The 14,864-nt window shown below is 44.8% G+C and overlaps 1 protein-coding gene across 1 annotated transcript; it reads left to right on the forward strand.

Annotated features, from left to right (window-relative positions):
- The first annotated feature begins 974 nt into the window (after positions 1-974).
- MYL5 (myosin light chain 5) lies at positions 975-11,462 on the forward strand. Its single transcript, XM_006019669.2, has 7 exons — positions 975-1,103; positions 1,786-1,893; positions 4,364-4,439; positions 5,500-5,604; positions 6,734-6,812; positions 10,577-10,625; positions 11,293-11,462. Exons 1-7 carry the CDS (start codon positions 1,101-1,103, stop codon positions 11,392-11,394), a joined length of 522 nt encoding a protein of 173 aa, XP_006019731.1. The 5' UTR covers positions 975-1,100; the 3' UTR covers positions 11,395-11,462.
- Positions 11,463-14,864: the final 3,402 nt, after the last annotated feature.

The following is a 14,864-nucleotide window of genomic DNA, read 5'->3' on the forward strand; positions in this document are numbered from 1 at the left end:
GCATTTATCGGCCACATCAGCCAAAGAAAACCAATTGCCGATACTATCAATTTTCCTTATATTGGTGCTAATCCGATACGGGACCAATGTATTAGTGCAACTCTAATCATTTACTGTTCAACCTGTTCACAATATCAGTCTCCCAGGTTGCTTTCAATAGTCACTGGGAAATTGATGCAAATTCCAGTAGACTCCCAACCAGTCATGGAGAATTGGCAACCCTACAATGTATTATGGTGTGGTGTGAGCAGCAAAGCCCTTGCCACCAAATGCAGCCGAAGCCCCAGTTCTGCAAGCCAGATCCTGTTGCACTGTGGGCTGGATCCAGCCCACTGTCCATAGGTTGCCAACCCCTGGATTAGGGGAACAGACCCACAATCAGTTTGCTGATGTTACTTATACTGGGGGACAGTTACGCTTCAGTTTCTAAGGGGTAATTTTACCCAGAGCAGTAAAGTACATTTCCTCCATAGTAAAAATGGTGTGTGTATGCACTGTTAAACTGAAAACTTAGCTTTACCCATCATCCTGTGGTAATATAAAAAATATTCAAATCCTTCTTTAAAAATAAGTAGTAGCTAAAAGAATTATATATGACATGATTATGTTTCTGGCAGCACCCACAGATACTAAAACAGGTGGCCTGTAAAGAAACTATTCAAAAGCTAAGAAAAGTGACAAAAAGTTAACATTTTTCCGAGATAATGATTTTTAAATTTCATACGTCTGCAGTAAAGAGGCATGTACAATACTGAAAATCCAGAGAAATTACTGGCTGCAGGTGCTATTCTATGCCATTTATGGTAACATCCCAATGTGCTGCTGTCACGATCTTTGCTCATCAAAAGAAATCTAGACAGCAAATTACTCTAGGAGATTTTAAATATAAATAACAGTTGTTTAGTCTCTAGAGATCAGTGAGTATCTCACAAGCCTGTCCATTTATGGGGCATAATTTGAGAGTCAGAAGTGCTTAAGAAGTTTGATATGTCCTCTGAGACATTCAAATTGCAAAGATGAGCCCTGCCCTCCCCATGAGAGGCACTTTATAAGGTAAGATTCTTCAAGACAGCCAGCTATAGCCACGTTCTCCAGTGAAGATGGTAAGTTAACCTTGGTGGGAAACCAAGTTTCCATCAAGGTGGGGTGGTTAACCTTGTAGCATGGGTGCCACAAGTGCCACAGCAGCCTTTGTGTGTCGCACAGGCAGCACAGTGGCAGTTAGGAGAAACCAGAGCATCAGATCAGGCAGGGAGCACAGGATAGGGAGCTGAAAGCTGAGCAGCAGATCAGGTCAGAGAAAGGGATCAGAGGGGTACTTGGGAAGGGTGCGGGTTAACTTGTCTCATGCCTGCCGGAAAGATTGGTCCACACTGCACCAAGGCATTTATTAGTTGACAGTCTTAGGAAGGCCTTTAGGGGGTGACATTTGGTTATCTAAGGATGACATTTGGTTTCCATTTGGTCATCCAAATAGCTACAAGGTCTAATGCCCTAACTGACTGAATGGAAATAGAGTCTAGACCACCAAATAGTAACAGAATATCACCCTAAGTTTGCAGGGATTTTGAAGTAGATCAGAAGTCTGAATGTTTAAGAGTCATACATCCCTAACCAAGAGGTTGAAACTAGAACACCCCCTCCCCCCACCCCTGCCAAATTTACTATTCCTCTTGCTGATTTCTGGGAGGCGTAGTGCATTTGAGAAAGTCAAGGTAAAGAATGGAGTGGACAATGTTATTGTGCTTTCAGAGAGTAGGTTAACATCTTTTCTCTCTTCTTCAGGCTAGCAGAAAAACAAAGAAGAAGGAAGGTGGTGCCAAACGTGCCCAGAGAGCTTCTTCCAATGTTTTCTCAAACTTTGAGCAGACCCAGATCCAAGAATTCAAGGAAGTAAGACAATATATAAAGCCAGAACAAAATGGCTGTTTACATAGAAATTGGGATGGGCACAACTTGGACTTAACTTCTCAAACCTTGTACATGTTCAGAAATGGATTTCTGTTCCAGCTCATTAGATAAAGTACATTCATAAGCTGCCTTAGAGTTTTGGTTTCAGAAGATGAAGCTGTATGAGATTAATTTCTCTATATAATGGTTGAATGTTCTTTGTCTGTTTCTGCCAAATTAAGTGTTCATGTATTATGATGTGATATTTAATTTGACTTCTGCACTGTATGTATGTTTTGGTCAGGAATTATTTTGCCTTCTCCACTAGAAAACCAGAGGACAGAAATTCTCTGAAATTGTTCTGTTATTATTAGGCCTGTGCAAAGCGGCTAGTATTTGCTTCGGATTTAGATTCGGCTGATTTGGGGGACAGTGATTCGATTTGGTGATTTGAATCACTGTCCTGAATCAATTCGGCTGAATCTGATTTGGACAGTCAGCTGCTGCCAAATCAGCCAAATCTCTGAATCATGCAGACCCCATCCCCTGCCCACTCTCAATGGCTGCCCAATCTGGCCCAGTTTCTGGCTTTTTGAGAAAAAAAAAGCCCCCACTAACTGGCTCCTGCCTGGTGGGGGGCAATCCCCACTGCCCCCCATTGCCCCAGGCCACGTGCACGGACTCTGCCATGAGTCCCCTGACCTCCACCACCCCCCCCCACCATGGTTGCTCTGCCTGCCCCAGCTCCTGGTCCTTTAAAAAACCAAAAACGCTGGACTCACCGCCTTCTGCCTGGCAGGAGGGTGATCCCTGCTGCCCCCCACTGCCCCGTACTGTGTGGAGGGCTCTTCCATGAGCCCCCAGAAGCCCCGAGGCTGCTGCAGCAGCAGGTGAGGCAGGGGCTTTTTTTTTTTAAAGGTCCAGGAGCTGGGGCAGGCAGGGCAGCCAAAGGGGGGGGCAGGCTGGGAGAGTGGGCAGGAGTTGGGGGGTTCGTGGCAGAGCCCCCCATGCAGCGTGCGGCAGTGGGGGGCAGTGGGGATTGCCACCCCCCACCTGGCAGCACCAAGCATGTGGGGGCTTTTTTTTAAAGAACTGGGAGCTGGGGCCGGGCAGGGCAGCTATGGACGGGGGCTGGGTGAGCGGGCAGAAGTCAGGGAGGGCTCAGGGGACTGGGAGAGCAGGCAGGGGATGGGGCCTGGCAGGGGTCCCCTCATGGTCCCCTCCTCCCTCTTCCATTCCCCCACCTCACCCACCCCCTACTTACCAGCATGGAGTCCAGGTCCAGCTCCCTGCTGCAGCCAGCAGGTACTGGCCAAACTGCTGAAGCTCTCTGAATCTTTTCCAAATCTATTCCAAGACCTTTGAATTGATTTGGACCTTTTAATCGGTCCCCTGATTTGATTTGGATTTGGAGATTCGGCCACCAAATCGTGCCAAATCTCCTCTGAATTGAATTAGCACCCAAAGCTTCGCACAGCCCTAGTTATTATGCCTTAGGCCCCTGGGACATGTTGATGTAATGACACAATGGGATCTGATTCCTGATCCCAACAATCCCCACACATGCATGGCAGTAGGCACAATTTTGAGATTGGGGATCAGATCCAAATAATGCAATTACTACTTGCCATTGCAGAGGGATCCTGGGAGCATAATCCTGGTTGCTCTCTGCAGAGCAAGTTGAGCCAGGGCTGGCAATCAGCTGATTGCCCTGGGGCTGCACTGGGGACTTGAGTTGGCTGAAGGTCAAAACCCCACACCCAGCAGTTCTAACCAGGCACGAGGGGTGAGAGGGCTTCTGGTGGGGTGAACCAAAGGGCTTCCCTTGCTGGGCACTTAAAATCCCCATTTTCAGCAGTCCTGGTTTAAAATCCCAGAGATGGAAACCCTTTGGCAGCTCCCTGCCAACTTCAGGCCAGGTCTGGCAGTCAGCTGATTATCGATCCCAGGACCATTCCAGACCCTGATGTGGGTGTGGGCACGCAAGAATTATATATGGCCTGAGGAGAAGCTAAATAAGTTTGTGGAAGTCTGTCACTGAAAGTCTTTAAGAGCAAGTTAAACAGTTGGCTGGTGTGGTTGACAGCAGTGGTTTTCTTTTTGGACACAAGGCACCCCTCCATAACATTTGTGAATCAAGTGGCACCAAATGTCAAAAAACGAATTTATATATTACATTGCTTACCTCCTCCAGAGAGGCCATGCAGTCAGGGTTGGGGATCAGCCAAGCAGGGACAAGCCTGAGTCTGCACTTATCTACTGGTCTCCTCCCACCTCAAGGCACCCTTTTCAGGGATCTGGTGGCACCCCAGGGTACCACAGCACCATGGTTGAGAACCACTAGTTTAGAGAGAGTAATGATCCTGCTTTGATGAGAGGTTGGGATTAGATGCCCTCCTGAGATCCCTTCCATCCCTATTTTTCTATGACTCTGCAATATGTTCTGTATGCATTTACTCTTTTTTCCCCCCAGGCTTTCACATTAATTGACCAGAACAGAGATGGATTCATAGATAAAGAAGACTTGAAAGACACCTACGCTTCTCTGGGTAAGCAAATGTAACAGAGCACAGACCATGGGTACCGATTCCTTTGTGCAGCCATAGATGTATATCCCTTTTGTGACAGATTCATAGATTCATAGATTCATAGATGTTAGGGTCGGAAGGGACCTCAATAGATCATCGAGTCTGACCCCCTGCATAGGCAGGAGAGAGTGCTGGGTCTAGATGACCCCAGCTAGATACTCATCTAACCTCCTCTTGAAGCCCCCCAGGGTAGGGGAGAGCACCACCTCCCTTGGGAGCCCGTTCCAGACCTTGGCCACTCTAACTGTGAAGAAGTTCTTCCTAATGTCCAATCTAAATCTGCTCTCTGCTAGCTTGTGGCCATTATTTCTTGTAACCCCCGGGGGCGCCTTGGTGAATAAATACTCACCAATTCCCTTCTGTGCCCCTGTGATGAACTTATAGGCAGCCACAAGGTCACCTCTCAACCTTCTCTTGCGGAGGCTGAAAAGGTCCAGTTTCTCTAGTCTCTTCGTAGGGCTTGGTCTGTAGGCCCTTAACCATACGAGTGGCCCTTCTCTGGACCCTCTCCAGGTTATCCGCATCCTTCTTGAAGTGTGGTGCCCAGAATTGCACGCAGTACTCCAACTGCGGTCTGACCAGCGCCCGATAGAGGGGAAGTATCACCTCCTTGGACCTATTTGTCATGCATCTGCTGATGCACGATAAAGTGCCATTGGCTTTTTTGATGGCTTCGTCACACTGCCGACTAATGTTCATCTTGGAGTCTCCTAGGATCTTTCTGGATTTTTTCCCCAGAAGCCAATTTAGAAGCCAAACTCATGTGTATTCTTAAATTTGTCCATGTATGATTTAATATTAGAAGTGCTATAGTAATAAAACTCACTTAAAGATAGGATTTTTGTTTAAGAACCATAGACCATTACAAAACAAAACAAATGGGAAGCAGTCTGGAAAGAACTAAAAATTCTATTACCTCATGTTGGTACAGATGTCTAGAGCTGGATTTAGGTGATTTATCTATTGTGAATCCCAACAATACATATTTCTGTGCAGTAAAAAAGCTTTACTTTTATTTTAGGTAAAATAAATGTAAAAGATGATGAGCTAGAATCCATGCTTAAAGAAGCTACTGGACCTATTAATTTCACAATGTTTTTGAACCTGTTTGGTGAAAAATTAAGTGGTAAGTTTAAACTTGTCTGTATATGAACACCTCTCTATGAACACCCAGATTATACAGTTTCCTGACCTGGTCACTAGACGTACAAGGAAATGAATGTGCATGTGCATACACAGATACAAGTCCTTTTGTACCAGGTTTTGAAAACACATCATCATCAGGTTTTTTGTTTATCTTGCTCTCTCTTTTTGATACTATATTATGTTCTGGATGTTTCATATATATGAACATTTAGCATACATAAGTAAGGGATGGTCCCATGGGGTTCAGATAAGTAAGGTCTTCAAAGCTTGCTATAATTGCCTGAAGTCATATTGACCAGTACACAGAATTTCCCTTCTTTTTTTCTGGAAGGATCACACATGAATTTATCCTGTAACAGCCAAAAAAAGCAATAGAAAAGCGATCTCCATTTAATATCTGACAATGTATACACACCTACTGTTTAGGAAGAGCTGTTCCCACATTTTTTAAGAAAAAGATTTCCACTCCAAACACTAATTTAATAGAATCAGAACCTGTTCCTTCATTTCCCCCCCATAATACTCCTTTTTATTGTTTTCAAATGCAGTAACATACAAAGATAGTACTTTGAACATCAAAGATCTGCCTTAGTTTTGAGCACGAATAATATTCTTGTGAAAGACTTCAACCAGTGGATTTCTGGATCATGTGAAAGTGTTATCAGCTGAGTCACACTGCGTGCATCTACATGTACACTTTACTGTGGATTTGACTAATTAGCTCCTAAAGTATCACAATCTACATGTGTGCCGGTATTAGGGTGCAATAAATTAACTAACTCTGACATAAGATAGCACTGTTGGGAACAGTACTATCTTACAGTGGAGTACTTAACTCCACCAACCATACATGGTGTATCTAGCCCTGCACTTTAGCACTCTTGTGCCCCAGCCAACCCTTCCACCACCTGACACTGCCACCCAGAGCTCGGGGCTGACTCCCCCCAGCCCTCTGCCAGCCTGGGGCTGCTCCACCCTGGTTTAAACTGCTGTGGTTTTGAGTGCACATGTAGACACTGTACCCAGGAGCAGCTGACTCTGGCACAGACTGCACCAGTGTTTATCATGGTGCATATAAATGCATCTAGTGATATACAATTTTTCTGCAGGTACTGATGCTGAAGAGGTTATATTAAATGCATTCAAAATGTTTGATCCAGATGGCAAAGGACACATTAACAAAGACTAGTAAGTTTATTTCTGTCTTTAATTATCAAATCTTTAACAGAATAATGTTTGTCATTTGATGGTAGACAGCTGAAGAATTAATCAACATATTTTTTATGTCCAAGCTCATTAAGTTTATATTTTTTCCAAATGACTATATTTTGATAAATTTACTGAGTGCAAGGATTGTTGTATAACTAACTCTCTGGAAGCTAATGGCCTGTGCTTAGATGCAGCTGATAAAACTTGTGTGACTGTCTGGCTTGCTCAAGCCTGCACAGATTGAAGATGTCTCCGTCAAAATGGTACCTGATATCCATACCAAGGTGTAACAGGGTGGCCTCCTCATCAGGTCTTCGCCGGCCACCCTGCTTCTGGGGTAAATACCCACTTTGCTCTTCTGCCATGCCTTGATGGAAAAATATGAGAGTTGTTACTAAGGCAGGAGGCTACCCATTACTTGCCCTGCTGACAAAGGTCTAATCCCTGCTCCAACCTTCCCTGCATGGGTCCCATGCCTCACAGATGTTACTTTGGCATTACTTCTCCGGCCTATGGCCAGATCAAACTGGGCACACAGTTGTAGCTCTTTTCTACAGCCCTGAAGGGTTACTCACATACCACCCCTCTCTCACTGGGGTCCCACTCACTCCGCTGGCTCTCACCCAGCCTCTTTCATACTGCCCTCTCTCAGGGGCCACACTCATGCTGCTTGATCTCATCTGGCTTAGCTCTCCTCACCTTGGTCAGCCCCAGTGCAGTCTGTTGGATATCTTCAGCTATCCTCACCTGAGCACTGACTGAGCGATTGCACGACTGTAGGTCTATTTCACGCCTAGCCCCTCCTCGAGCCACTATGCTCCCAGTGGGCCTCCTTACTTACCCACACTCATAGAGCCACTCTGTTCATCACCCCTCTCACTCAGGGTCTGACTCACGGTACCAGGCCTTCCTCTGTAACCTGGGTGTGACCTCCAGGTCCCTCCTCCAGCCTGAGCTCTGCCTCAGGGCTCCTTAACCAAGCACTGGGCTCCCCCTGTTTGCTAGAACACCACCAGGGATGTGGGGTTGGGGGTTGGTAAGGCACCCTGACCTGCCTTTCATTGGGGAGGTAACTGGCCTTGCATTTCTTGGGAGCTCCCATGCTCCCAAAGGTGCCCTGCCATGCAAAGTCATCATCTTGGAGGGCATCCAGCAGCATGACAGAGAATAACATGCTGAAGTGGGTAGGTGTGAGCACACAGCACACAGCCCTGCTTGACATCATTTGTGACTGGAAAGGGGTCAGAGCATTCACCATTCATAAGGACACATGCCATCATGTTGTCGTGGAACTGTTGAACCATATTAATGAATTTTCTGGGGCATCCTTACTTCTTCATGATTTCCCAGTAGGCACTAAAACCTATTATTTAGAACAGGGGTCAGCAACCCCCGAGCATGGAACGGGAGGCCATTTTGCTTGGCACACCACGGCCAGCCCTGGCTCTGGGTAGCTGCTGCCAGTGACGGAGTCTGGGCTGCTCCCAGCAGGGCTTGCAGTGTCCCAGCTTCCTGCTGGGAGCAGCCTGAGCTCCCGGCTGGCAGCAGCTACCCCGAGCCAGGGCGCCAGGAGGCTGCAAACAGCTGCACCGGGCTCCGGGATCAGCTCTGTATCAGTGTGTGCACCCGCACCTTGGAGTGGGCAGTGGGAGAGGGACCTGAGGCAGCGCAACCCTGGTCTCTCCCCTGCTCCTGGCACAGAGTTGGTTACTGGGCTCCGGAGCCCAGTGCAGCTGCTTGTAGCCTGCCTGGGCTCTGGGCAGCTGCAGCAAGCACCGGGCAGGCTGCAAACAGATGCACTGGGATCCACAGCTCTGGCACCAGCTCCATGCTGGCGGCGACTGCATGCGCACCTCAGGGCAGACAGCAGGGCAGTGAAGCCTGCCCCAAGGTGCACACACAGTCGCTGCCAGCATGGAGCTGATGTTTGAGATGTGGAGCCCAACGCAGCTGTTTGCAGCCTGCTTGCTGCAGCTGCCCAGAGCCCAGGCTGGCTACAAACAGCAGCACCGGGCTCTGGAGCCCAGTTATGAGCTCTGTGCTGGGAGCTGGGGAGAGACCAGGGTTGTGCTGCCTCAGGCCCCTCCCCCACTGCCTGCTCTAAGGTGCGGGTGCATGCGCTGGTACAGAGCTGATGCCAGGGCCCCGGACCCCAGCGCAGCTGTTTGGAGCCTCCCAGCTGCAGCCAGCCCCGGCTCTAGGTAGCTGCTCCCAGCAGGCAGCTGGGATGCTGCAAACCCTGCTGGGAGCAGCCCGGGCTCCAGCAGCTACCCAGAGATGGGGTAGCTGTTGATAGCCAGAGAGCCCAGGCTGGGGGGCAGGGGCTTTGGGTAAGGGGCAAGGGGCAGTAGGCCTGGGGGATAGGGGCTTTGAGTGGGGGGAACAGGGCAGCAGGGCTGGGGGGCAGCAGGGCTGGGGGACAGGTGCTTTGGGTAGAGTGCAAGGAGCACAAGCAGGGCATCCTGCCACGTACCCCCTGCCCTTATTTTGTTTTTCTGGCATGCCAGCACTCTGGCACCTTCCAAGGTAGGCACTGTGGTGTTTTTCGGCACTTTGGCCAAAAAAACATTGCCTACCCCGATTCAGAATATAGCCCAATGTATTCCTGGTCTTGAACTGGATTTTTAACTATTTTTATCTGCTTGTTGTCTGTATTTTAAATTATTCTTCCCTGTAATGTTTTGTATTGATAGTGGGGTTAATAGTGTAAAGCAGAGACAAGTAATTCAGTCTCTCTTCTTTTCCACACCCTGAACACCACATTCCAACCCTCTCCCTGATCCAGGCTTTCCCCCACCGTCCTCCTCACTTCTGGAAGGTGTAATCACTTGGCTTCCTCAGGGTTGCTTTCCCCTTTTGGTTTTTAACCAGATGTAGTAGCACCATTTCTTCTCCACACGGCATGTTGCCAGTTGATCATGTCTTGCCCCTGCCCACTATTTGGCACCAATTAAATTGAATTAAAAACCAAATCTAATTTAATTTGTGTAGTATCTTGCTATGGAAGCTATAAGAATATGAAAGTGTTTTACCAAAGCACTTATTCCTGTAAATTTACAGGCACATAGTTAAACCAATACAAACCTGGTTTAAATCACTTTACAGAACTGCAATATCTTAATTGATTCAGTAGTAAATCACATTTTGGTGAAGCCACAATATCCATGTAGTAAGCATCGTGTCCTGAACTTTTTCTGAAGGAAAATCACTGACCTCTCAAAGGGAATCTTGCAGAGCTAAAACACACAACTAAACAGTTTGCAGGTGTTGTCCAGTGGGAAATAGCCAGCTACAAGGACAAACAAATTACTGAGTAAACAGAAATGCTTATAACATTTCCCCTGTTGTTAACTTAAAAGTTATGCATAGGAAATGTTAAAAAGTATGATGGTTTAGAAGTACCACATTTCCTTGCATACAACACACCTTTTTGGAGTGTACATTATATGAGAGAAACATGGTAAAAGCAGTATCTGCTGCTTACTGAGTGAAACTAAAAGTGAAATCTAAACTGATCCACAGGAAGTAAAACAATGAGCATACTTGGTTCCCCAACTGCTGCTGTTCAGTCACTTTGTTACCCAAGGAAAGGGTTTTTTTTTCTTAATTTTGCCTTTCAAATACAAAGTGCATGTTAAATTTGGGGTGTGTTGTATGCAAGGCAACATGGTATCTTTGCTATCATTACTCTGTAGGAAAGTCATCAATTGCCCAACTAACTTTCTCTCCATGTCTGTTACTAGCCTGAAACGCCTAATGATGTCACAGGCTGACAAGTTCACAGCTGAAGAGGTTTGTATGCTTATGCATGTACCCACATGCATGTTAGTGTGTAACAATAATTATTTTGTAGGAAAGTAGCAAAACTATTGTTATACAGGTTTAAAGTATACTTCTTTTGGAGAGAGAAAAGTGTGTTCTGAAATCATTAATCAATTTTACAGGAAGAAAATCTGACATACCCTTGGGATTTAGGGAACTTTTAACTGGTTTACTTAATACTTATATGAATTGCCACTCACTCATTTTTCAAAACATTCACACTACAGCAGGGGTGGGCAGTTATTTTGGGTGGAGGGCCACTTAACGAGTTTTGGTGAGCTGTTGAGGGCTGCATGGGTAGCCCTGCCCCTTGGCAGTTGCTGCGCCCCCCCCGGTCATTGTGCGGAGCCCCTAAATTTTTCAGAAGCCCCCACAGGCCAGATAGAATGGCCTGGCAGGCTGGATGCAGCCCACGGGCTGTATTTTGCCCACCCCTACACTACAAAGACTTAATGCTTACAAGCCCACTAAGCCTGTTAAATGGCCCCTATTAACTTTTTGGACTAATTTAGATGCAAGAATGAGAATGTGCCTGCAGATTTTTAATTTTCATGATGGATTTTAATTTGGAAGCACTAAAACATAGCTTTGGGGGAAAAAAACTTCATTACTATTCTTTTCTGTCACTGATATGTAGATTGATCAGATGTTCCAATCTTCCCCTATTGATGCTGCAGGCAACTTAGATTACAAGTCTTTCTGCTACACCATCACACATGGAGATGAAAAGGAAGAATGAAGAGCATGCATTTTATTAGCTTCAGTAAAATCTCGCAATAAGTCAATAAATAAAATTTGGAGTCTGAATGGTCTTTTCTCACTGCCAAAAAAATCATGGCCTATTGGAACAGCATTTTATCTTGTGAGCTTATCCAATTAATAGTCTCGTGGTTTATTTGTACTGGATGAAAGCTGCAGAACTTAATTTAAAATAAACATGTGTGTGTATGTACACACACACACACACACACACACACACACTGTATTTACTATACACACACGCCAGTGCTGTCCAAGTTCTAAGCAGCTGGGCACCAAACATACTGCAGGCTGCATCTGCAGGAACCGCATGCCTGTGGGATGCACCTGGGTGAACCGCAACCTGCATGCCATATGAATGGCCCCATCCCCCACACTGCTGCACTGCACCATTGTACCACTGTACCATGCACCGGTATCCCCCCTGCAACTACTGCACCATGTCCCTGTGCCCTTCCTGCCACTGCACGGCACACTCATGCTCCACTTTGTAGGTCCTCCCCATTCCCCTCATGGCTTCATTGCACAACTATGCTGCTCCACCACTGCACCATACACTCAAGAGGAAGAGAGTTCCAGGGATAAAGAGTGACTCTCAAACATGACCTCCCATGCATTTCTCCCAGGTCATCTCGACATGTGCATGGTACTTGTAGGAGGTTGCTCTTGACTAACCTTAGGGATCACAATGGGCCAATAAGAGAGAAGGCAGTCCTTTAGGTACGTAGAGCCCAGACCACTTTGGGTCTTATAAGTCAAAACCCAGAAAACAATTGGAAGCCAGTGTAGACCCTGGAGCACTGGAGTTACACATTCCTAGTGACTTACATATGTTTGTGTTCTGCACCAGCTGCAGCTTCTGGACAGTCTTCAAGGGTAGCCCCACATAAAACCCATTGCAGCCATCTAGCCTCAATATTCAACCTCAGAGGCAAGTTATCTTAGCTGTAGGAGTCATTGTTATTAGATGCAAATTTTGACTTCACAGACCCAACTGTAAGCATTTTCACTTCCTGAGATCCAAGAAATAACTTTGTATGGGAATTAAAGTATTGGTGATATGGAGAACTACAGACCTTCCTGATTGTGTGTAGAATACACTGTAAAAGGCAAGAGTTTAAAATGCTTGTGAAACAGGCACTCCATAATAGCTGTTCATTCTAAAACAGTTTATTACTCATTTAAAAATAAATTCCTGTGAAACAATCTAAAACCAACTCCCTTCTTAAAAGACCTTTCAGGTCAAGCTTGTCACCAAATTTAAGTTCTGGAAATGATGATGAGCCATACTCATTTGAACTGAATACTACAAACTGAGTTATAATTTATGCAGAAAAATAACCTCCAGAAAGGGCTCTCTCAAATCTTCGCTTGCAATATAATTGGGATTTAAAACATACATTTATGCACTCAGCAGGATCATCTACAGCATGTTGAGTCACTTTATTTTCAAAACATTCTTGGATTTGCTGCATTAAAATAGTTTTTTTAGGTTATACATTAAACAACTGTGTCTTTAAAATAATAAAATATAGCCTCACAAGAAAAAAAAAATCAGGGAATCTGTAACCTTGGCTAATTCAAAGTAATCTGCAAACTCTCAATGGCATTGGCATTTATGAGCATAGCTATTGTATGGATCAGACCAGGATCCAGGGGTGGATCCAGGGTAGTGCATTTGCACTCCCCCCACCTTGATTCCTGGTCTATCCAAAATTTAAAACCAGCTGCCCAGCAGTGACAACAGCACTTCTATTCAGGCAGCAGTGCTGAGTCACCTGACTTAATGGCTCATCATAAATTTGCTTGATCCTTTTGAAACTCTTCATTCCACAGGTGTTAACAACCCTCTTTCCTTTTAAATGGTCTTTAATTCCACTACTCCAGCTATCCTTACTTCCTCAATACTGTTGTCTGCTAGCTGCTCCTAGCAATGTAGCTCCCATTTCACAGCCCTACACAGCTGCTTGTAGCCTGCCTACAGTTTTAGCTACATTAGCTCAGGTGCGGACATTTTACTTCAGGTGAACATTGGCTCAGGTGTGGAAATCACTTTCGCATTGGAGGCATTGTCCAGATGCTCAAGGTTTGATTTTGTCTTATGAATCTGGAAAAACAGACATACCTTTAACTATGATGACTCCAGGACTAATGAAACAGTATCTTTTAGTTATTTTTGCCTAGTGTTTCTGTAGATTATATGGTTTAGCAAATTAATGTACATTCCAGTCCATTTTTTTTTGCTACAGTTCTACACTGAATAACAGGTCTATGCCTCTACTTACTAATGATATTTTTAACTGGTGAAAAATGTGCATTATGTGATATGTGGTACGGCACCACACCATCTGCACCCTCCTTTTCCAAATCCTAGATCTGCCCATGGATCACACCTAGTTAGTATATTGTTCTCTCACCTCTTACACAAAATTCACTTTCGGATACACATATAGAACTCCCACTTAAGTATATGAATTCACAGGCATATTTTAGGAGGACATGACCCTCATTTATTTAAACATTGTTGATAACTAAAGAATGAGGGGGGAAATGTATAATTAAAGGACTTTTAATGAGGACCATATAAATTCATTCTATTGCCAGAACATATCACCATTCTAAACATTTATGTCCAGTTAAATACATTCATCTTTCCAGTCCAAAGATGAAACAATTGTTGTTCTATCTTTAACTTTAAGCAAGGGGGAGGGGAGTATTCCCAATACACTTTTAATTTTAAACATAAGATTTTAATTTCAATGAAGAACAGAAATAGAACGTGAAATGATTTTATTTTTAGTTGATCTGAATTAATTGCGAACACATATCAGTTGTAGAGCAGCATGAAAAAGGAAGAAACAAAACAGATTTAAAAAATGACTTTAATCATATTTCACAGTGAACAGCAACATACAATATAATGCACAACCCCACTGTAAACCACTGAATAACCAGGTACAAAAAATAAATCTTCATAACTTCAGACACAGTGCCTGGAATAGGTGCATAACACCAATGACTACTTTTTGACACTAAAGTGCATTGAACTAAAACAAACAAATCACAAGTGTTTTCTGGACTGGACAAAATTGTATAAATGTTTTTTCTATTACAAGTAGTGTATTTGTTTTTTTTGCTATGATATTTTTAGTAAAAGCCTATTGGGTAGTTTTAAACAGTAGCAGAGGTATCAGGCACTCATATAATTCATAATGCAAAGTAATGGCTCCCAACTCTGCAGACGTCTTCAGGGGAAAGGTACAGCCTAAAAGCAAAAATTCAGCAACTTCATCTTCTCCTGTTGCATCATTTCCTTTCATCCTCTTACTAGGACTGTCTGGCCTATAGATACTGAACTAACTCCATAGGTAGCTGCTAGCTAGGTAAAGAAAGCGTCAACTCCTTCACACAGGACCTGGGATAGATAGTAGAAAAATCTTGTGTTCCCTA

Source organism: Alligator sinensis, unplaced genomic scaffold, assembly GCF_000455745.1.
Source record: "Alligator sinensis unplaced genomic scaffold, ASM45574v1 scaffold607_1, whole genome shotgun sequence".
In the NCBI taxonomy this organism is placed as follows: domain Eukaryota; kingdom Metazoa; phylum Chordata; order Crocodylia; family Alligatoridae; genus Alligator; species Alligator sinensis.

Coding starts and splice junctions, on each gene's coding strand:
- MYL5 (XM_006019669.2), top strand. Junction 1,894..4,363: donor AGATCCAAGAATTCAAGGAA/GTAAGACAATAT, acceptor TTTTCCCCCCAG/GCTTTCACATTAATTGACCA. Junction 6,813..10,576: donor GGACACATTAACAAAGACTA/GTAAGTTTATTT, acceptor GTCTGTTACTAG/CCTGAAACGCCTAATGATGT.